The sequence below is a fragment of the Oncorhynchus nerka genome, linkage group LG18 (assembly GCF_034236695.1).
Source record: "Oncorhynchus nerka isolate Pitt River linkage group LG18, Oner_Uvic_2.0, whole genome shotgun sequence".
NCBI classification, from domain to species: Eukaryota; Metazoa; Chordata; class Actinopteri; order Salmoniformes; family Salmonidae; genus Oncorhynchus; species Oncorhynchus nerka.
In genome coordinates, this window is record NC_088413.1 from 12,887,985 (window position 1) to 12,910,484 (window position 22,500).

Consider the following 22,500-nt stretch of genomic DNA (forward strand, 5'->3'; position numbering starts at 1 on the left):
GGCAGGGGAGGGAGAGGCAGGGGGAGGGAGAGGCAGGGGGAGGGAGAGGCAGGAGGAGGGAGAGGCAGGGGGAGGGAGAGGCAGGAGGAAGGAGAGGCAGGGGGGAAGGAGAGGCAGGGGGAAGTAGAGGCAGGGGGAGGAGAGGCAGGGGGAGGAGAGGCAGGAGGAAGGAGAGGCAGGAGGAAGGAGAGGCAGGAGGAAGGAGAGTCAGGGCAGGGGGAGGAGAGGCAGGAGGAAGGAGAGGCAGGAGGTAGGAAAGGCAGCGTGAGGGGAGAGGCAGGGGAGGGAAAGGCAGGGGGAGGGAGAGGCAGGGGAGGCAGGGGGAGGGAGAGGCAGGGGGAGGAGAGGCAGGGGGAGGAGAGGCAGGGGGAGGAGAGGCAGGGGAAGGAGAGGCAGGAGGAAGGAGAAGCAGGAGGAAGGAGAGGCAGGGCAGGGGGAGGAGAGGCAGGAGGAAGGAGAGGCAGGAGGAAGGAGAGGCAGGGCAGGGGGAGGAGAGGCAGGAGGAGGGGAGAGGCAGGGGAGGGAGAGGCAGGGGAGGAGAGGCAGGAGGAAGGAGAGGCAGGGGGGAAGGAGAGGCAGGGGGAAGTAGAGGCAGGGGGAGGAGAGGCAAGGGGAGGAGAGGCAGGAGGAAGGAGAGGCAGGAGGAAGGAGAGGCAGGGCAGGGGGAGGAGAGGCAGGAGGAAGAGAGGCAGGAGGAGGAGGAAGGAGAGGCAGGGGGAGGAGAGGCTGGAGGAAGGAGAGGCAGGGGGAGGAGAGGCAGGGGGAGGTGAGGCAGGGGGAAGGAGAGGCAGGAGGGAGGAGAGGCAGGAGGAAGGAGAGGCAGGAGGAAGGAGAGGCAGGGGGAGGAGAGGCAGGGGGAAGGAGAGGCAGGGGGAAGGAGAGGCAGGAGGGAGGAGAGGCAGGAGGAAGGAGAGGCAGGAGGAAGGAGAGGCAGGGGGAAGGAGAGGCAGGGGGAAGGAGAGGCAGGGCAGGGGGAGGAGAGGCAGGAGGAAGGAGAGGCAGGGGATGGAGAGGCAGGGGGACGGAGAGGTAGGGCAGGGGGAGGAGAGGCAGGAGGAAGGAGAGGCAGGAGGAAGGAGAGGCAGGGCAGGGGGAGGAGAGGCAGGAGGGAGAGGGGGGGAGGCAGGGGAGGGAGAGGCAGGGGGAGGGAGAGGCAGTGGAGGGAGAAGCATGGTGAGGGAGAGGCAGGGGGAGGGAGAGGCAGGGGGAGGGAGAGGCAGGGGGAGGGAGAGAGGGAGAGGCAGGGGGGAGGGGGAGGCAGGGGGAGGGAGAGGCAGGGGGGGAGGAGAGGCAGGAGGAAGGAGAGGCAGGGGGAAGGAGAGGCAGGGGGAAGTAGAGGCAGGGGGAGGAGAGGCAGGAGGAAGGAGAGACAGGGCAGGGGGAGGAGAGGCAGGAGGAAGGAGAGGCAGGGCAGGGGGAGGAGAGGCAGGAGGAGGGAGAGGCAGGGGAGGAGAGGCAGGAGGAAGGAGAGGCAGGGGAAGGAGAGGCAGGGGGAAGGAGAGGCAGGGCAGGGGGAGGAGAGGCAGGAGGAAGGAGAGGCAGGGGAGGATAGGCAGGGGAGGAGAGGCAGGAGGAAGGAGAGGCAGGGGAGGAGAGGCAGGAGGAAGGAGAGGCAGGAGGAAGGAGAGGCAGGGGAGGAGAGGCAGGAGGAAGGAGAGACAGGCAGGGGGGAGGAGAGGCAGGAGGAAGGAGAGACAGGCAGGGGGAGGAGAGGCAGGAGGAAGGAGAGGCAGGGCAGGGGGAGGAGAGGCAGGAGGGAGGAGAGGCAGGGAGGCAGGGCAGGGGAGGAGAGGCAGGAGGAGGAGAGGCAGGAGGAGGGAGAGGCAGGAGGAAGGAGAGGCAGGAGGAAGGAGAGGCAGGGGGGAAGGAGAGGCAGGGAGGAAGGAGAGGCAGGAGGAGGAGGAGAGGCAGGAGGAAGGAGAGGCAGGGGAGGGGAGAGGCAGGGGAGGAGAGGCAGGGGAGGATAGGCAGGGGAGGAGAGGCAGGAGGAAGGAGAGGCAGGGGAGGAGAGGCAGGAGGAAGGAGAGGCAGGAGGAAGGAGAGGCAGGGGGAGGAGAGGCAGGGGGGGGAGAGGCAGGGGGAAGGAGAGGCAGGGCAGGGGGAGGAGAGGCAGGAGGAAGGAGAGGCAGGAGGAAGGAGAGGCAGGGCAGGGGGAGGAGAGGCAGGAGGAAGGAGAGGCAGGGCAGGGGGAGGAGAGGCAGGAGGAAGGAGAGGCAGGGCAGGGGGAGGAGAGGCAGGAGGAAGGAGGAAGGAGGAGGAAGGAGAGGCAGGGAGGAGAGGAGAGGCAGGGGAGGAGAGGCAGGGGAGGAGAGGCAGGGGGAGGGAGGCAGGGGAGGAGAGGCAGGAGGAAGGAGAGGCAGGGGAGGAGAGGCAGGAGGAGGGGGAGGAGAGGCAGGAGGAAGGAGAGGCAGGGGGAGGAGAGGCAGGGGGAAGGAGAGGCAGGGGGAAGGAGAGGCAGGGCAGGGGGAGGAGAGGCAGGAGGAAGGAGAGGCAGGAGGAAGGAGAGGCAGGGCAGGGGGAGGAGAGGCAGGAGGAAGGAGAGGCAGGGGAGGAGGGCAGGGGGAGGAGAGGCAGGAGGAAGGAGAGGCAGGAGGAAGGAGAGGCAGGAGGAAGGGAGAGGCAGGGGAGGAGAGGCAGGGGAGGAGAGGCAGGGGAGGAGAGGCAGGAGGAAGGAGAGGCAGGGGAGGAGAGGCAGGAGGAAGGAGAGGCAGGAGGAAGGAGAGGCAGGGGAGGAGAGGCAGGGGGAAGGAGAGGCAGGGGAAGGAGAGGCAGGGCAGGGGGAGGAGAGGCAGGAGGAAGGAGAGGCAGGAGGAAGGAGAGGCAGGGCAGGGGGAGGAGAGGCAGGAGGAAGGAGAGGCAGGCAGGGGGAGGGAGAGGCAGGGGGAGGAGAGGCAGGGGGAGGAGAGGCAGGGGGAGGAGAGGCAGGAGGAAGGAGAGGCAGGAGGAAGGAGAGGCAGGAGGAGGGGAGGGGAGAGGCAGGAGGAAGGAGAGGCAGGAGGAAGGAGAGGCAGGAGGAAGGAGAGGAGAGGCAGGGGGAGGGAGGAGGAGGGGAGGGAGAGGCAGGGGGAGGAGAGGCAGGAGGAGGGGAGGAGAGGCAGGGGGAAGGAGAGGCAGGGGGAAGTAGAGGCAGGGGGAGGAGAGGCAAGGGGAGGAGAGGCAGGAGGAAGGAGAGGCAGGAGGAAGGAGAGGCAGGGCAGGGGGAGGAGAGGCAGGAGGAAGGAGAGGCAGGAGGAAGGAGAGGCAGGGGGGGAGGAGAGGCTGGAGGAAGGAGAGGCAGGGGGAGGAGAGGCAGGGGGAGGTGAGGCAGGGGGGAAGGAGAGGCAGGAGGGAGGAGAGGCAGGAGGAAGGAGAGGCAGGAGGAAGGAGAGGCAGGGGGGAGGAGAGGCAGGGGGAAGGAGAGGCAGGGGGGAGAGGAGAGGCAGGAGGGGAGGAGAGGCAGGAGGAAGGAGAGGCAGGAGGAAGGAGAGGCAGGGGGAAGGAGAGGCAGGGGGAAGGAGAGGCAGGGCAGGGGGAGGAGAGGCAGGAGGAAGGAGAGGCAGGGGATGGAGAGGCAGGGGACGGAGAGGTAGGGCAGGGGGAGGAGAGGCAGGAGGAAGGAGAGGCAGGAGGAAGGAGAGGCAGGGCAGGGGGGGGGGAGGAGAGGCAGGAGGAGGGAGAGGCAGGGGGAGGGAGAGGCAGGGGAGGGAGAGGCAGGGGGAGGGGAGAGGCAGTGGAGGGAGAAGCAGGGGGGGGAGAGGCAGGGGAGGGAGGACAGGGGAGGGAGAGGCAGGGGGAGGGAGGAGAGGGGAGAGGCAGGGGGAGGGAGGAGGCAGGGGGAGGGAGAGGCAGGGGGAGGAGAGGCAGGAGGAAGGAGAGGCAGGGGGAGGAGAGGCAGGAGGAAGTAGATGCAGGGGAGGAGAGGCAGGAGGAAGGAGAGACAGGGCAGGGGGAGGAGAGGCAGGAGGAAGGAGAGGCAGGGCAGGGGGAGGAGAGGCAGGAGGAGGGAGAGGCAGGGGAGGAGAGGCAGGAGGAAGGAGAGGCAGGAGGAAGGAGAGGCAGGGGGAAGGAGAGGCAGGAGAGGCAGGGGAGGAGAGGCAGGAGGAAGGAGAGGCAGGAGGAAGGAGAGGCAGGGGGAGGAGAGGCAGGGGAGGAGAGGCAGGGGAGGATAGGCAGGGGAGGAGAGGCAGGAGGAAGGAGAGGCAGGGGGAGGGAGGCAGGAGGAGAGGCAGGAGGAAGGAGAGGCAGGGGGAGGAGAGGCAGGGGGAAGGAGAGGCAGGGGGAAGGAGAGGCAGGGCAGGGGGAGGAGAGGCAGGAGGAAGGAGAGGCAGGGGAGGAAGGAGAGGCAGGGAGGGGAGGAGAGGCAGGAGGAAGGAGAGGCAGGGCAGGGGGAGGAGAGGCAGGAGGAAGGAGAGGCAGGGAGGAAGGCAGGGCAGGGGGAGGAGAGGCAGGAGGAAGGAGAGGCAGGAGGAAGGAGAGGCAGGGGAGGAGAGGCAGGGGAGGAGAGGCAGGAGGAGGAGAGGCAGGGGAAGGAGAGGCAGGAGGAAGGAGAGGCAGGGGAGGAGAGGCAGGAGGAAGGAGAGGCAGGAGGAAGGAGAGGCAGGGGAAGGAGAGGCAGGGGAAGGAGAGGCAGGGGGAAGGAGAGGGGCAGAGGCAGGGGAGGAGAGGCAGGAGGAAGGAGAGGCAGGAGGAAGGAGAGGCAGGAGGGAAGGAGAGGCAGGAGGAAGGAGAGGCAGGGGAAGGAGAGGCAGGAGGGGGGAGAGAGGCAGGGAGGAAGGAGGCAGGAGGAAGGAGGGCAGGGGAAGGAGAGGCAGGGGAAGGGGGAGAGGCAGGAGGAGGAGAGGCAGGAGGAAGGAGAGGCAGGAGGAGAGGCAGGGGAAGGAGGAGGCAGGGGGAGGAGAGGCAGGAGGAGGAGAGGCAGGAGGAAGGAGAGGCAGGAGGCAGGGAGGAAGGAGAGGCAGGGGGAGGAGAGGCAGGGGGGGAAGGGAGAGGCAGGGCAGGAGGAAGGAGAGGCAGGGGAGGAGAGGCAGGGGGAGGAGAGGCAGGGGAGGAGAGGCAGGAGGAAGGAGAGGCAGGAGGAAGGAGAGGCAGGGGGAAGGAGAGGCAGGGGGAAGGAGAGGCAGGGGGAAGGAGAGGCAGGGGAAGGAGAGGCAGGGGGAAGGAGAGGCAGGGGGAAGGAGAGGCAGGAGGAAGGAGAGGAGGCAGGGGGAAGGAGAGGCAGGAGGAAGGAGAGGCAGGGGGAAGGAGAGGCAGGGGGAAGGAGAGGCAGGAGGAAGGAGAGGCAGGGGAAGGAGAGGCAGGGGGAGGAGAGGCAGGGGAGGAAGGAGAGGCAGGGGAAGGAGAGGCAGGGGGAAGGAGAGCAGGCAGGGGGAGGAGAGGCAGGAGGAAGGAGAGGCAGGAGGAAGGAGAGGCAGGGGAAGGAGAGGCAGGGGAGGAGAGGCAGGAGGAAGGAGAGGCAGGAGGAAGGAGAGGCAGGAGGAAGGAGAGGCAGGGGAAGGAGAGGCAGGGGGAAGGAGAGGCAGGAGGAGGAAGGAGAGGCAGGAGGAAGGAGGAGGCAGGAGGAAGGAGGAGGGGCAGGAGGAAGGGAGGAGGAGGAGGGAAGGAGAGGCAGGAAGGAGAGGCAGGAGGAAGGAGAGGCAGGAGGAAGGAGAGGCAGGAGGAAGGAGAGGCAGGGGGGCAGGGCAGGGGGAAGGAGAGGCAGGGGGAAGGAGAGGCAGGGGAAGGAGAGGCAGGGGGAAGGAGAGGCAGGGGGAAGGAGAGGCAGGGGGGGGAGGAGAGGCAGGAGGAGGAGGGCAGGGAGGAGGAGGCAGGAGGAAGGAGAGGCAGGAGGAAGGAGAGGAGAGGCAGGAGGAAGGAGAGGCAGGAGGAAGGAGAGGCAGGGGAGGAAGGAGAGGCAGGGGAAGGAGAGGCAGGAGGAAGGAGAGGCAGGAGGAAGGAGGAGGCAGAGGCAGGGGGAGGAGAGGCAGGGGAGGAGAGGCAGGGGAGGAAGGAGAGGCAGGAGGAAGGAGAGGAGGAGGAGAGGCAGGGGAGGGAGGAGGAGGGGAGGCAGGCAGGAAGGAGAGGCAGGAGGAAGGAGAGGCAGGAGTAAGGAGAGGCAGGGGGAAGGAGAGGCAGGAGGAAGGGAGAGGCAGGGGGAGGAGAGGCAGGAGGAAGGGAGGCAGGGGGAGGAGAGGCAGGGGAAGGAAGGAGAGGCAGGAGGAAGGAGAGGCAGGGGGAAGGAGAGGCAGGAGGAAGGAGAGGCAGGGGGAAGGAGAGGCAGGGGGAAGGAGAGGCAGGAGGAAGGAGAGGCAGGGGGAAGGAGAGGCAGGGGGAGGAGAGGCAGGAGGAGGCAGGGGAGGGGGGGAAGGAGAGGCAGGAGGAAGGAGAGGCAGGGGAAGGGCAGGAGGAGGAGAGGCAGGGGAAGGAGAGGCAGGGAGGAGGAGAGGAGAGGGGGAGGAGAGGCAGGGGGGAGGAGAGGCAGGAGGAAGGAAGGAGAGGCAGGAGGAGGAGAGGCAGGAGGAAGGAGAGGCAGGGGAGGAAGGAGAGGCAGGAGGAAGGAGAGGCAGGAGGCAGGGGGAGGAGAGGAGGAGCAGGGGCAGGAGGGCAGGGAGGAGAGGCATGGGGGGGAGGAGAGGCAGGAGGAAGGAGAGGCAGGAGGAAGGAGAGGCAGGAGGAAGGAGAGGCAGGGGGGAGGAGAGGCAGGGGGAAGGAGAGGCAGGGGAAGGAAGGAGGGGGAGGAGGAGGCAGGGGGGGGAGGAGAGGCAGGGGGAAGGAGAGGCAGGAGGAAGGAGAGGCAGGAGGAAGGAGAGGCAGGGAGGAAGGAGAGGCAGGAGGAAGGAGAGGCAGGAGGAAGGAGAGGCAGGGGAAGGAGAGGCAGGAGGAGGAGAGCAGGGGAAGGAGAGGCAGGGGGAGGAGAGGCAGGAGGAAGGAGAGGCAGGAGGAAGGAGAGGCAGGGGGAAGGAGAGGCAGGAGGAAGGAGAGGCAGGAGGAAGGAGAGGCAGGAGGAAGGAGAGGCAGGAGGAAGGAGAGGCAGGGCAGGGGAGGAGAGGCAGGAGGAGAGGCAGGGAGGGGAAGGAGAGGCAGGAGGAAGGAGAGGCAGGGGGAAGGAGAGGCAGGGGGAAGGGAGGCAGGAGGGGGAGGAGAGGCAGGAGGAAGGAGAGAGGGAAGGGGAGGAGGAGGAGGGAGGAGAGGCAGGAGGAAGGAGAGGCAGGAGGGGGAGGAGAGGAGGAGGAAGGAGGCAGGGCAGGGAGGAGGAGAGGCAGGAGGAAGGAGAGGCAGGAGGAAGGAGAGGCAGGGGAGGAGAGGCAGGGGAGGAGAGGCAGGAGGAAGGGAGGAGAGGCAGGGGAAGGAGGAGGCAGGAGGAAGGAGAGGCAGGAGGAAGGAGAGGCAGGGGAGGAGAGGCAGGGGAAGGAGAGGCAGGGGGAAGGAGAGGCAGGGAGGAAGGAGGAGGAGAGGCAGGGGGAGGAGAGGCAGGAGGAAGGAGGCAGGGCAGGAGGAAGGAGAGGCAGGAGGAAGGAGAGGCAGGAGGAGGAGAGGCAGGAGGAAGGAGAGGCAGGAGGAGGAGAGGCAGGAGGAAGGAGAGGCAGGGGAGGAGAGGCAGGAGGAAGGAGAGGCAGGGGGAGGAGGAAGGAGGAGGCAGGAGGAAGGAGAGGCAGGAGGAAGGAGAGCAGGGGAAGGAGAGGCAGGGGGAAGGAGGCAGGGCAGGAGGAAGGAGAGGCAGGAGGAAGGAGAGAGGGAGGGAGAGGCAGGGGAGGAGAGGCAGGAGGAAGGAGAGGCAGGAGGAAGGGGAAGGAGAGGGGAGGAAGGAGAGGCAGGGGGAAGGAGAGGCAGGAGGAAGCCAGGGGGAGAGGCAGGGGGAAGGAGAGGCAGGAGGAAGGAGAGGCAGGGGAGGAGAGGCAGGAGGAAGGAGGCAGGGAGGAAGGAGGAAGGGGGAGAGGCAGGAGGAAGGAGATGCAGGGTGGAAGGAGAGGCAGGAGGAAGGAGAGGCCAGGGGGAAGGAGAGGCAGGGGAGGAAGGAGAGGCAGGGCAGGAGGAAGGAGAGGCAGGAGGAAGGAGAGGCAGGAGAGGCAGGGGAGGAGAGGCAGGGGAGGAGAGGCAGGGGAGGAGAGGCAGGAGGAAGGAGAGGCAGGAGGAAGGAGAGGCAGGGGAAGGAGAGGCAGGAGGAAGGAGAGGCAGGAGGAAGGAGAGGCAGGGAGGGGGAGGAGAGGCAGGGGGAAGGAGAGGCAGGGGGAGGAGAGGCAGGGAGGAAGGAGAGGCAGGAGGAAGGAGAGGCAGGGGAAGGAGAGGCAGCAGGAGGGGGAGGAGAGGCAGGAGGAAGGAGAGGCAGGGGGAAGGAGAGGCAGGAGGAAGGAGAGGCAGGAGGAAGGAGAGGCAGGGGAAGGAGAGGCAGGAGGGGAGGAGAGGCAGGAGGAAGGAGAGGCAGGGGGAGGAGAGGCAGGAGGAAGGAGATGCAGGTGGAAGGAGAGGCAGGAGGAAGGAGAGGCAGGAGGAAGGAGAGGCAGGGGGAAGGAGATGCAGGAGGGAGGAGAGGCAGGGGGAAGGAGAGGCAGGAGGAAGGAAGCGTCTTCCTAAATGGCTGTTTTGTTTCCTTAATGACTGACTGTTTCATTCACAGAGATCCTGTTCAATTAGTGCTTAGTAGAAGTAGTATTGTTTTATATGTGTCTCTATGGTGTGGTTAATGACCTGTGTGCTGTGTGGTTGTGTGTGGTGCTAACCAACCTGTCTGGGTTTACAGCTGCAGAAGAGAGAGAGGTTCTGCAGGTTTTTTCTCCAGGTATTTCAGCCTTCCTATCTGTCATATTTATTCACCTCCCTCAACGACAGCATGCCTGCTGCATATTGAAAGCATTGCACGTCAAGGCAGCGCTGTGCATAGAATCATAATTCTATGGTGCCGTGGTTTGGGTTGTCTTATCATTTTTTATTTGATATAAAACCCTTTGAAGAGTGAGTTCATTGACAGAGATATATTTTGGAATGATTCTCTCTATTGTAGAATTCTAGAGTTGTGTTCCAGAACTCTCCAGTTCTATTCCATGAGGATAGAATCCTCAGCCCTCTGTGATGTCATCATTAGAACTACAGAGAAGAGCTCCATTAATACAAGGTCTATTATGCTCCTCAAAGGGTTCGCTGAAGGTTTTTGGATGTTGTGTTAGTTTTTTGTGTGCCTTTTATATACATTTTTTTTATAAAAAAAAAAAGTTATATCTAGAACCTAAAACAATCCTTTGGCTGTCCCGGTTAGGAAAATCCTTTGAAGAACACTTGTTGGTTCCAGGTAGAACCATTTTCATTCCAAGTAGAACTGTTTTGGGTTCCATGTAGAACCCTTTCCACAGAGGGTTCTACATGTAACCCAAAATGGTTCTACCTGGAACCAAAAAGGGTTTTTCTTACTGGGACAGCCGAAGAACCCTTTCCACATTAATACACCCTGCCATTAACACACCCTGTCATTAATACACCCTGCCATTAATACACCCTGCCATTAACACACCCTGCCATTAATACACCCTGCCATTAACACACTCTGCCATTAACACACCCTGCCATTAATACACCCTGCCATTAACACACCCTGCCATTAATACACCCTGCCATTAATACACCCTGCCATTAATACACCCTGCCATTAACACACCCTGCCATTAATACATCCCCATTAACCATTGCCAATACACCCTGCCATTAATACACCCTGCCATTAACACACCCTGTCATTAATACACCCCGCCATTAACACACCCTGCCATTAATACACCCTGCCATTAACACACCCTGCCATTAATACACCCTGCCATTAACACACCCTGCCATTAACACACCCTGCCATTAATACACCCTGCCATTAATACACCCTGCCATTAACACACCCTGCCATTAACACACCCTGCCATTAACACACCCTGCCATTAACACACCCTGTCATTAACACACCCTGTCATTAACACACCCTGCCATTAACACACACTGTCATTAACACACCCTGCCATTAATACACCCTGCCATTAATACACCCTGTCATTAACACACCCTGCCATTAATACACCCTGTCATTAACACACCCTGTCATTAATACACCCTGCCATTAACACACCCTGATATTAATACATCCTGCCATTAATACACCCTGCCATTAATACACCCTGTCATTAACACACCCTGATATTAATACACCCTGTCATTAATACACCCTGTCATTAATACACCCTGCCATTAACACACCCTGTCATTAACACACCCTGTCATTAACACACCCTGCCATTAACACACCCTGCCATTAATACACCCTGCCATTAACACACCCTGCCATTAACACACCCTGCCATGGCTGGAGGCTGTGTGGTTGGTCTGGACCATCTGCTCGTCTTTGCATTTTTTTTCCATTACGTTGTTATTTGCTATTTCTGTTCACTTTCTTGTCTGTTAATGTTGTTGATTCATGTTGATGCTGTGGACTCTCACTGTTCTCCAGAATCCCTCCTGAGATAACACTCTGTGGCATGTTTCTGGTCCACTAAAATCAAAGTGCACAACATCAAAAGGACCCCAGGGTCCTGCTCCTTGCAAATACTGTGTTACTCTGTCAGGCTTTCTTTCTTTTCTTTCTCTTTCTCTTTCTTTCTTTTTTTCTTTCTTTCTTTCTTTCTTTCTTTCTTTCTTTCTTTCTTTCTCTCTCTTCTCGATCTCTCTCGATCTCTCTCTCTCTCTTCTCTCTCTTCCCTCTCTCTCTCTCTTCCCTCTCTCGCTCTCTCTATCTCTCTCTCTCTCTCTTCTCTCTCTTCCCTCTCTCGCTCTCTCTGTCTCTCTCTCTCTCTCTCTCTTCCCTCTCTCTCTCTCCCCTCTCTATCTCTCTCTCTCTCTTCTCTCTCTTCCCTCTCGCTCTCTCTGTCTCTCTCTCTCTCTCTCTCTCTCTCTCCCCTCTCTATCTCTCTCTCTCTCTCTCTCTTCTCTCTCTTCCCTCTCTCGCTCTCTGTCTCTCTCTCTCTCTCTCTCTTCCCTCTCTCTCTCTTTTGTTCTCCTGATGCAGTCTATTTTTCTCCCTCTCTCTCTCTCAATGTCTAGACGTCAGCACCACTCAGCAGAGTCACATCACACGAGCTGACACACAAAACACACACACACTTGAAAACATTGATGAGTCAGAATAATGTCAAAGGCTGCCATTCTCCATTTTGATAATATCATAAAACACCTGGGCTGCTTATAAAATATTTGATAAATAACATCTCTAACTTAGATAATGAACCTTGTCAGACTGCCTACCGCTGTTACTGAAGAGGTTTTAATTAGGCACGCTACCAAATGATATCATCACTACCTTCCTACCTACCGCTGTTACTGAAGAGGTTTTAATTAGGCACACTACCAAATGATATCATCACTACCTTCCTACCTACCGCTGTTACTGAAGAGGTTTTGATTAGGCACGCTACCAAATGATATCATCACTACCTTCCTACCTACCTCTGTTACTGAAGAGGTTTTGATTAGGTACGCTAACAAATGATATCATCACTACCTTCCTCTGTTACTGAAGAGGTTTTGATTAGGTACGCTAACAAATGATATCATCACTACCTACCGCTGTTACTGAAGAGGTTTTGATTAGGCACGCTAACAAATGATATCATCACTACCTACCTCTGTTACTGAAGAGGTTTTGATTAGGTACGCTAACAAATGATATCATCACTACCTACCTCTGTTACTGAAGAGGTTTTGATTAGGCACGCTAACAAATGATATCATCACTACCTACCTCTGTTACTGAAGAGGTTTTGATTAGGCACGCTAACAAATGATATCATCACTACCTACCTCTGTTACTGAAGAGGTTTTGATTAGGCACATACGCATGCATAAACACATCGATTCTCTGATTGGAGATTTGTTTTCTGCAGCTCTGACAGTCTGATGAGAGGGTGTGTGTGTGTGCAGGTTCGACCCTAGCCTTTTAGGGGCCCTAAGCTAAATGTTGTTGGGGGACCACACTCACCTTGAGGGGCAAAACATTTGAGTGCGTCCCCCTCTTGACGGTTGAGAGAAAAGTTTAGGATACAACTGCCTCTAATTTTAGACATTTTGACATGGGGTTGTAGAGAAAATGTGTAATTGTATAGCTACTCTCCCGTAATTCTACACATTTTGACATGTGGTTGTAGAGAAAATGTGTAATTGTATAGCTACTCTCCCGTAATTCTACACATTTTGACATGTGGTTGTAGAGAAAATGTGTAATTGTATAGCTACTCTCCCGTAATTCTACACATTTTGACATGTGGTTGTAGAGAAAATGTGTAATTGTATAGCTACTCTCCTGTAATTCTACACATTTTGACATGGGGTTGTAGAGAAAATGTGTAGTTGTTTAGCTACTCTCCTGTAATGCTACACATTTTGACATTTTGACATTTATCATGTTATTGATATCTGAATGAGAGAGATGACCAAAATCAATGGAGGTCCCCTGGAGGTCAGGTCCCCTGGAGGTCAGGACCCCTGGAGGTCAGGTCCCCTGGAGGTCAGGACCCCTGGAGGTCAGGTCCCCTGGAGGTCAGGACCCCTGGAGGTCAGGTCCCCTGGAGGTCAGGACCCCTGGAGGTCAGGTCCCCTGGAGGTCAGGGCCCCTGGGCTCTGTGCTGCCGGTCGGTAATTCGACCATGATTACTACACGTTTGGATAGCTGGCTAGTTACAAAGACTAATTTACAAATCGTAAACATTTTATCTGACAATAATTCAGGCTAATTCAGTTACTGTCAGTGACTGACCTCGGAGAAAACGGTTGATGCGCAAAAAACACAATTAAAGTTCAACACGTGTATTCTAACTCAACATTTCCGCGTGTGTGAGTGTGTGGGTGTGTGGCGGAGTGTGTGAGTGTGTGTGTGTGTGTGTGTGTGTGTGTGTGTGTGTGTGTGTGTGTGTGTGTGTGTGTGTGTGTGTGTGTGTGTGAGTGAGATGAAAGGAAGGGGCAGGCGGGTTGATTCTAATTATTTTAATCGTCATGGTAATAATTAATTTCAATTTGGGGATACAGAAAGAACGGTTCATTTATTAGAAATTGGAAATTCATTCAGTGATCAGTTGGTATGGAAGAAACAGACAGACAGACAGACAGGCTGACAGACAGACAGACAGACAGACAGACAGACAGACAGACTGACAGACAGGCTGACAGACAGACAGACAGACAGACAGACAGACAGACAGACAGACAGGCTGAAAGACAGACAGGCTGAAAGACAGACAGGCTGACAGGCAGACAGACAGACAGACAGACAGACAGACAGACAGACAGACAGACAGACAGACAGACAGACAGACAGACAGACATGAAGACAGACAGACAGACATGAAGACAGACAGACAGACAGACAGACAGACAGACAGACAGACAGACAGACAGACAGACAGACATGAAGACAGGCTGACATGAAGACAGACAGACAGGCTGACAGACAGACAGGCTGACAGACAGACAGACAGACATGAAGAAAGGCTGACAGACAGACAGGACAGACAGACAGACAGACAGACAGACAGACAGACAGACAGACAGACAGACATGAAGACAGGCTGACAGACAGACAGACAGACAGACAGACAGACAGACAGACAGACAGACAGACAGACAGACAGACAGACAGACAGACAGACAGGCTGACATGAAGACAGGCAGACAGGCTGACATACAGACAGACAGACAGGCATACAGTACCATTCAAAAGTTTGGACACACCTACTCATTCAAGGGTTGTTCTTTATTTTCAGTATGTTCTACATTGTAGAATAACAGTGAAGACGTCAAAACTATGAAATAACACATATGGAATCATGTAGTAACCAAAACAATGTTAAACAAATCAAAATATATTTTATGTTCTTCAAAACAGCCACCGTTTCCCTTGACAGCTTTGCACACTCTTGGCATTCCTAAGTTTGTTTTATTCACTGCTTTAGCACACTCTGCCAACCCGGATATCCTGGTTTAGGAAGGTCACCAAAAACCCTGAAATTTCCATCCCAAACTACAACATTTTCCGACAAGATAGAACTGCCAAAGGGGCGGAGTTGCAATCTACTGCAGAGATAGCCTGCAGAGTTCTGTCTTACTATCCAGGTCTGTGCCCAAACAATTCGAGCTTCTACTTTTATAAACCCACCTTTCCAGAAACAAGTCTCTCACCGTTGCTGCTTGTTATAGACCCCCTTCAGCCCCCAGCTGTGCCCTGGAAACCATATGTGAATTGATTGCCCCCCAACTATCTTCAGAGTTCGTACTGTTAGGTGACCTAAACTGGGATATGCTTAACACCCCGACCGTCCTACAATATAAGCCAGATGCCCTCAATCTCACAGAAATTATCAAGGAACATACCAGGTACATCCCTAAATCCGTCACCATGGGCACCCTCATAGATAACTTCCTGACCAACCTGCCCTCTAAATACACCTCTGATGTCTTCAACCAGGATCTCAGCGATCACTGCCTCATTGCCTGCATTCGTATTGAGTCCGTGGTCAAACGACCACCCCTCATCACTGTCAAACGCTCCCTAAAACACTTCAGCGAGCAGGCCTTTCTAATCGACCTGGCCCGGGTATCCTGGAAGGATATTGGCCTCATCCCGTCAGTAGAGGATGCCTGGCTGCTCTTTAAAAGTGCTTTCGTCACCGTCTTAAATAAGCCCCTTTCAAAAAATGTACAATAGGAACAGATATAGCCCCTGGTTCACCCCAGACTTGACTGCCCTTGACCAGCACAAAAACGTCCTGTGGCCTTCTGCATTAGCATCGAATAGCCCCAATGATATGCAGTGTTTCAGGGAAGTTAGGAACCAATATACACAGTCAGTTAGGAAAGCAAAGGCTAGCTTTTTCAAACAGAAATTTGCATCCTGTAGTACTAACTCAAAAAGGTTCTGGGACACTGTAAAGTCCATGGAGAATAAGAGCACCTCCTCCCAGCCGCCCACTGCACTGAGGCTAGGAAACACTGTCACCACTGATCAATCTATGATAATCGATCATTTCAATTAGCTACCCGTACCCCGGCCAACAGCTGTGCACCCCCTGCAGCAACTTGCCCAAGCCTCTCCAGCTTCTCCTTCACCGAAATCCAGACAGCTGATGTTCTGAAAGAGCTGTGCGAAATCTGAATCCCTACAAATTAGCTAGGCTAGACAATCTGGACCCTTTCTTTTCTAAAATGATCAGCCAAAATTGTTGCAACCCATGTTACTAGCCTGTTCAACCTCTCTTTCATATCGTCTGAGATCCCCAAAGATTGGAAAGCTGCCGCGGTCATCCCCCTCTTCAAAGGGGGAGACACTCTCAACCCAAAATGTTATAGACCTATATCCATTTGTCATGACTTCCATGATTGTTATAGACCTATATCCATCTGTCATGACTTCCATTCTAGACCCAAACTGTTATAGACCTATATCCATTTGTCATGACTACCACTCTAGACCCAAACTGTTATAGACCCATATCCATCTGTCATGACTTCCACTCTAGACCCAAACTGTTATAGACCTATATCCATTTGTCATGACTTCCATGAATGTTACAGACCTATATCCATCTGTCATGACTTCCACTCTAGACCCAAACTGTTATAGACCTATATCCATCTGTCATGACTTCCATGAATGTTACAGACCTATATCCATCTGTCATGACTTCCACTCTAGACCCAAACTGTTATAGACCCATTTGTCATGACTTCCACTCTAGACCCAAACTGTTATAGACCTATATCCATTTGTCATGACTACCACTCTAGACCCAAACTGTTATACCGGTTTGTTTGCATTTATCTGGTAATGACATTTTTGTATTATTCTGTTGACGGTGTTTTATGGTCATAGACCCAAACTGTTATAGACCCATTTGTCATGACTTCCACTCTAGACCCAAACTGTTATAGACCCATTTGTCATGACTTCCACTCTAGACCCAAACTGTTATAGACCCATTTGTCATGACTTCCACTCTAGACCCAAACTGTTATAGACCCATATCCATCTGTCATGACTTCCACTCTAGACCAATAAAACTGAACAGACCCATTTGTCATGAAGAACAGGACTCTAGACCCAAAACTGTTATAGACCCATTTGTCATGACTTCCACTCTAGACCCAAACTGTTATAGACCATTATCCATTTGTCAGGAGGCCCACTCAGACCCAAAGTTATAGACCCATTTGTCATGAGTTTCATCACATTACACCAAAAGAAGTTATAGACCCATTTGTCATGACTTCACATAGACCCAAACTGTTATAGACCCATATCCATTTGTCATGACTTCCATGAATGTTACAGACCTATATCCATCTGTCATGACTTCCACCAATAAGAAGAAGAACAGGAACCAATAAGAAGAAAACTGTTATAGACCCATATCCATCTGTCATGACTTCCCACCAATCTAGAACCCAAACTGTTATAGACCCATATCCATCTGTCATGAGGCCCACTCAACCCAAACTGTTATAGAATATCCATTTGTCATGACCCACTCTATACCCAAACTGTTATAGACCCATATCCATCTGAAGAACAGGAAGGCCCACTCTAGACTCAAACTGTTATAGAAGGTATCCATCTGTCATGACTTCCACTCTAGACCCAAACTGAGTTATAGACCACATTATCCATTTGAACAGGATGACTTCCACATATACTGAGACCCAAACTAAGAAGAATATCCATCTGGCATGACTTCCACTCTAGACCCAAACTGTTATAGACCCATTTCCATGAAGAAGAACAGGAAGGCCCACCAATAAGAAGAAGAACAGGAAGGCCCACATATACATGAGTTAAGAACAGGAATTACACCAATAAGAAGAACAGGAAGGCCTGCACATATAAGAGAAGAACAGGAATTACACCAATAAGAAGAACAGGAAGGCCCACCAATAAGAAGAAGAACAGGAAGGCCCACCAATAAGAAGAAGAACAGGAAAGCCCACCAATAAGAAGAAGAACAGGAAGGCCCACCAATAAGAAGAAGAACAGGAAGGCCCACCAATAAGAAGAAGAACAGGCAGACCTGCACATATAAATTAGTTAGTAGCATCACATTACACCATCCTTCCCTGCCTTTCTAAAATGTTCCAAAGCCAAGTTACAAACAGATCACCGACGGGTTTCGAATCCCACCGTACCTTCTCTACTATGCAATAGGGTTTCAGAGTTGGTCACGGGTGCACCTCAGCCACGCTCAAGGTCCTAAACGATCGAATAGACATCTTCATCGACCTGACCAAGGCTTTCGACTCTGTCAATCATCGCAATCTTATCGGCAGACTCAACAGCCTTGGTTTCTCAAATGACTGCCTCGCCTGGTTCACCAACTACGGCCTCCGGCAGTCTCTATGGGGGTACCACAGGGTTCAATTCTCGGGCCAACTCTTTTCTCTGTATATATCAATGATGTCGCTCTTGCTGCTGGTGATTCTCTGATCCACCTCTATGCAGACGACACCTTTCTGTATACATCTGGCCCTTCTTTGGACACTGTGTTAACAAACCTCCAAACAAGCTTCAATGCCATACAACACATACAACATGTGGCCTCCAACTGCTCTTAAACGCTAGTAAAACTAAATGCATGCTCTTCAACCGATTGCTGCCCGCACCCTTCCGCCCGACTAGCATCACTACTCTGGACGGTTCTGACTTTGAGTATGTGAACAACTATAAATACCTAAGTGTCTGGTTAGACTGTAAACTCTCTGTCCAGACTCACATTAAAGATCTCGAACCCAAAATGAAATCATGAATTGGCTTCCCATTTCGCAACAAAGCCTCCTTCACTCATGCTGCTAAACAAACCCTCGTAAAACTGACTATCCTACCGATCCTTGACTTCGGCGATGTCATTTACAAAATTAGCCTCCAACACTCTACTCAGCAAACTGGATGCAGTCTATCACAGTGCCATCCGTTTTGTCACCAAAGCCCCATATACTACCCACCACTGCGACCTGTATGCTCTCATTGGCTGACCCTCGCTGCAGATTTGTCGCCAACCCACTGGCTCCAGGTCATCTATAAGTCTTTGCTAGGTAAAGCCCTGCCTTATCTCAGCTCACTGGTCAACATAGCAGCATCCACCCGTAGCATGCGCTCCAGCAGGTATATTTCACTGGTCACCCCCAAAGCCAATTCTTACTTTGGCCGCTTTTCCTTCCAGTTGTCTGCTGCCAAATGACTGGAACGAATTGCATAAATCTCTGAATCTCCCTCTCTAACTTTAAGCATCAGCTGTCAGAGCAGCTTACCGATCACTGTACCTGTACACAGCCAATCTGTAAATAGCCCACCCAACTACCTCATCCCCATACATGCGAAGATCATCCGCTCACCTACTCTGCGTCTCACAAAGACACAGCGGTTGGAACCAAAAATCTCCAATTTGGACTCATCAGACCAAAGGACAGATTTCCACCGGTCTAATGTCCATTTCAGACAGACAGACAGACAGACAGACAGACAGACAGACAGACAGACAGACAGACAGACAGACAGACAGACAGACAGACAGACAGAGGCCCTGGGTGTAAAAAGTGCAGTGTAATTTGCCCCCTGTCTGATTAGGAGTAGAGACGGTAATCTGTGACATGCTGAAAATGTAAAAGCTGATTTGGCTGCCCCCCCCCCCCCCCTCCCCCACCCTGTAAAACGGCCTCTGGTCGTCCTCAGACGTCATGACAAGAGCGCGACCTCTGTTGAAAACATTGTCCATTCTCAGGAAAGAATATCAGGAAAAGCCTCTTCCTTCTCTTCTTTCATTCCCCTTTTCTCTGCTTCTGCTAACAGCTCAACTCAGAGGAGATAGTAGTGTGTATGGTGTGTGTGTATGGTGTGTGTGTATGGTGTGTATGTGTGTGTACGGTGTGTGTGTATGGTGTGTGTGTACGGTGTGTGTGTATGGTGTGTGTGTGTGTACGGTGTGTGTGTGTACGGTGTGTGTGTACGGTGTGTGTGTACGGTGTGTGTGTGCACGGTGTGTGTGTATGGTGTGTGTGTATGGTGTGTACGGTGTGTGTGTATGGTGTGTGTGTACGGTGTGTGTGTATGGTGTGTGTGTACAGTGTGTGTGTATGGTGTGTGTGTATGGTGTGTGTGTATGGTGTGTGTGCATGGTGTGTGTGTATGGTGTGTGTGTACGGGGTGTGTGTATGGTGTGTGTGTATGGTGTGTACGGTGTGTGTGTAAGGTGTGTGTGTACGGGGTGTGTGTACGGTGTGTGTGTACGGTGTGTGTGTGTACTGTGTGTGTGCACGGTGTGTGTGTACGGTGTGTGTGTACGGTGTGTGTGTACGGTGTGTGTGTACGGTGTGTGTGTATGGTGTGTGTGTATGGTGTGTGTGTACGGTGTGTGTGTGTGTGTGTGTACGGTGTGTGTGCACGGTGTGTGTGTGTGTACGGTGTGTGTGCACGGTGTGTGTGTGTGCACGGTGTGTGTGTGTGCACGGTGTGTGTGCACGGTGTGTATGTACGGTGTGTGTGTTTGTGTACGGTGTGTGTGTGCACGGTGTGTGTGCACGGTGTGTGTGTGTGTGTGTGTACGGTGTGTGTGCACGGTGTGTGTGTGTGTGTGTGCACGGTGTGTGTGCACGGTGTGTATGTACGGTGTGTGTGTGTGTGTACGGTGTGTGTGTACGGTGTGTGTGCACGGTGTGTGTGTGTGTGGATATGTTTAACTATTCTTGTGGGGACCAGAATTCTCCAGGAGAATAGTAAACAAACAAAAAGTGGGGACATTGTGTCCCTTCAAGGTCAAATGCCATTTCTAGGGGGTTTAGGGTTAGGAGCTAGGGTTAGGAGCTAGGGTTAGGTTTAGGGTTAGGAGCTAGGGTTAGGAGCTAGGGTTAGGAGCTAGGGTTAGGTTTAGGGTTAGGAGCTAGGGTTAGGTTTAGGGTTAGGAGCTAGGGTTAGGTTTAGGGTTAGGAGCTAGGGTTAGGTTTAGGGTTAGGAGCTAGGGTTAGGAGCTAGGGTTAGGAGCTAGGGTTAGGAGCTAGGGTTAGGAGCTAGGGTTAGGTTTAGGGTTAGGAGCTAGGGTTAGGTTTAGGGTTAGGAGCTAGGGTTAGGTTTAGGGTTAGGTTTAGGATTAGGTTTAGGGTTAAGGTTAGAATTAGTGTTACGATTAGGATTAGGTTTAGGGTTAAGGTTAGAATTAGTGTTACGATTAGGATTAGGTTTAGGGTTTGGGTAAGAATACAGGTTAGGGTTAGGAGCTAGGGTTAGGAGCTAGGGTTAGGAGCTAGGGTTAGGTTTAGGGTTAGGAGCTAGGGTTAGGTTTAGGGTTAGGAGCTAGGGTTAGGAGCTAGGGTTAGGTTTAGGGTTAGGAGCTAGGGTTAGGTTTAGGGTTAGGAGCTAGGGTTAGGAGCTAGGGTTAGGAGCTAGGGTTAGGTTTAGGGTTAGGTTTAGGGTTAGGAGGTTAGGGTTAGGAGCTAGGGTTAGGTTTAGGGTTAGGGTTAAGAATACAGGTTAGGGTTAGGAGCTAGGGTTAGGTTTAGGGTTAGGAGCTAGGGTTAGGAGCTAGGGTTAGGAGCTAGGGTTAGGAGCTAGGGTTAGGTAAGTTTAGGGGTTAGGTTAGGGGGCTAGGGTTAGCTAGGGTTTAGGGTTAGGAGCTAGGGTTAGGAGCTAGGGTTAGGTTTAGGGTTAGGAGAATTAGGATTAGGGTTAGGAGCTAGGGTTAGGTTTAGGGTTAGGAGCTAGGGTTAGAGCTAGGGTTAGGGTTAGGAGCTAGGGTTAGGAGCTAGGGTTAGAGTTTAGGGTTAGGAGCTAGGGTTAGGAGCTAGGGTTAGGTAAGTTTAGGGTTAGGAGTTAGGGTTAGATCTAGGGTTAGGGTTTAGGGTTAGGAGCTAGGGTTAGGTTTAGGGTTAGGAGCTAGGTTAGGAGTTAGGGTTAGGAGTTAGGGTTAGGAGCTAGGGTTAGGAGCTAGGGTTAGGTTTAGGGTTAGGAGCTAGGGTTAGGTTTAGGGTTAGGAGCTAGGGTTAGGTTAGGTTTAGGGTTTAGGGTTAGGAGCTAGGGTTAGGAGTTAGGGTTTGGGTAGGAATACAGGTTAGGGTTAGGAGCTAGGGGGTTAGGTTTAGGGTTAGGGCTAGGGTTAGGTTAGGGTTAGGAGCTAGGGTTAGGTTTAGGTTAGGAGCTAGGGTTAGGTTTAGGGTTGGAGTTTAGGGTTAGGAGCTAGGGTTAGGAGCTAGGGTTAGGAGCTAGGGTTAGGAGTTTAGGGTTTGGAGCTAGTACAGGTTAGGGTTAGGAGCTAGGGTTAGGTTTAGGGTTAGGGTTAGGAGCTAGGGTTAGGTTTAGGGTTAGGGAGGTTAGCTAGGTTAGGAGCTAGGTTAGGTTTAGCTAGGGGTTAGGTTTAGGGGAGCTAGGGTTAGGTTTAGGGTTTGGGTAAGAATACAGGTTAGGGTTAGGAGTTTAGGGTTAGAATTAGTGTTACGATTAGGATTAGGTTTAGGGTTTGGGTAAGAATACAGGTTAGGGTTAGGAGCTAGGGTTAGGTTTGGGGTTAGGAGCTAGGGTTAGGAGCTAGGGTTAGGTTTAGGGTTAGGAGCTAGGGTTAGAAGCTAGGGTTAGGAGCTAGGGTTAGGAGCTAGGGTTAGGAGCTAGGTTTAGGTTTAGGGTTTGGGTAAGAATACAGGTTAGGGTTAGGAGCTAGGGTTAGGTTTGGGGTTAGGAGCTAGGGTTAGGAGCTAGGGTTAGGTTTAGGGTTAGGAGCTAGGGTTAGGAGCTAGGGTTAGGAGCTAGGGTTAGGAGCTAGGGTTAGGTTTAGGGTTTGGGTAAGAATACAGGTTAGGGTTAGGAGCTAGGGTTAGGAGCTAGGGTTAGGAGCTAGGGTTAGGATTTAGGGTTAGGAGCTAGGGTTAGGTTTAGGGTTAGGAGCTAGGGTTAGGAGGGTTAGGGTTAGGTTTAGGTTGGGTTAGGAGCTAGGGTTAGAATTAGAGTTAGGGATTAGGATTAGGTTTAGGGTTTGGGTTAGAATACAGGTTAGGGTTAGGAGCTAGGGTTAGAATTAGGAGCTAGGATTAGGTTTAGGTTTGGGTAAGAATACAGGTTAGGGTTAGGAGCTAGGGTTAGAGCTAGGGTTAGGTTTAGGGTTTGGGTAAGAATACAGGTTAGGGTTAGGAGCTAGGGTTAGAATTAGTGTTACGATTAGGATTAGGTTTAGGGTTTGGGTAAGAATACAGGTTAGGGTTAGGAGCTAGGGTTAGGTTTGGGGTTAGGAGCTAGGGTTAGGAGCTAGGGTTAGGTTTAGGGTTAGGAGCTAGGGTTAGGAGCTAGGGTTAGGAGCTAGGGGGTTAGGAGTTAGGTTTAGGTTAGGGTTTGGGAGCAGGTTAGGGTTAGGAGCTAGGGTTAGGTTTGAGCTAGGGTTAGGAGCTAGGGTTAGGTTTAGGGTTAGGAGCTAGGGTTAGGAGCTAGGGTTAGGAGCTAGGGTTAGGTTTAGGGTTTGGGTAAGAATACAGGTTAGGGTTAGGAGTTAGGGTTTAGGGTTAGGAGCT

The 22,500-nt window shown here is 53.7% G+C and overlaps 1 protein-coding gene across 1 annotated transcript in view; it reads left to right on the top strand.

The window, feature by feature from the left end:
* Window positions 1–22,500, top strand: part of adgrl3.1 (adhesion G protein-coupled receptor L3.1) — a 373,511-nt gene that overhangs the window by 259,884 nt on the left and 91,127 nt on the right. The window contains 1 exon segment of the mRNA XM_065003524.1: window positions 8,693–8,731. Within this exon segment, the coding sequence (XP_064859596.1) occupies window positions 8,693–8,731 (39 nt within the window).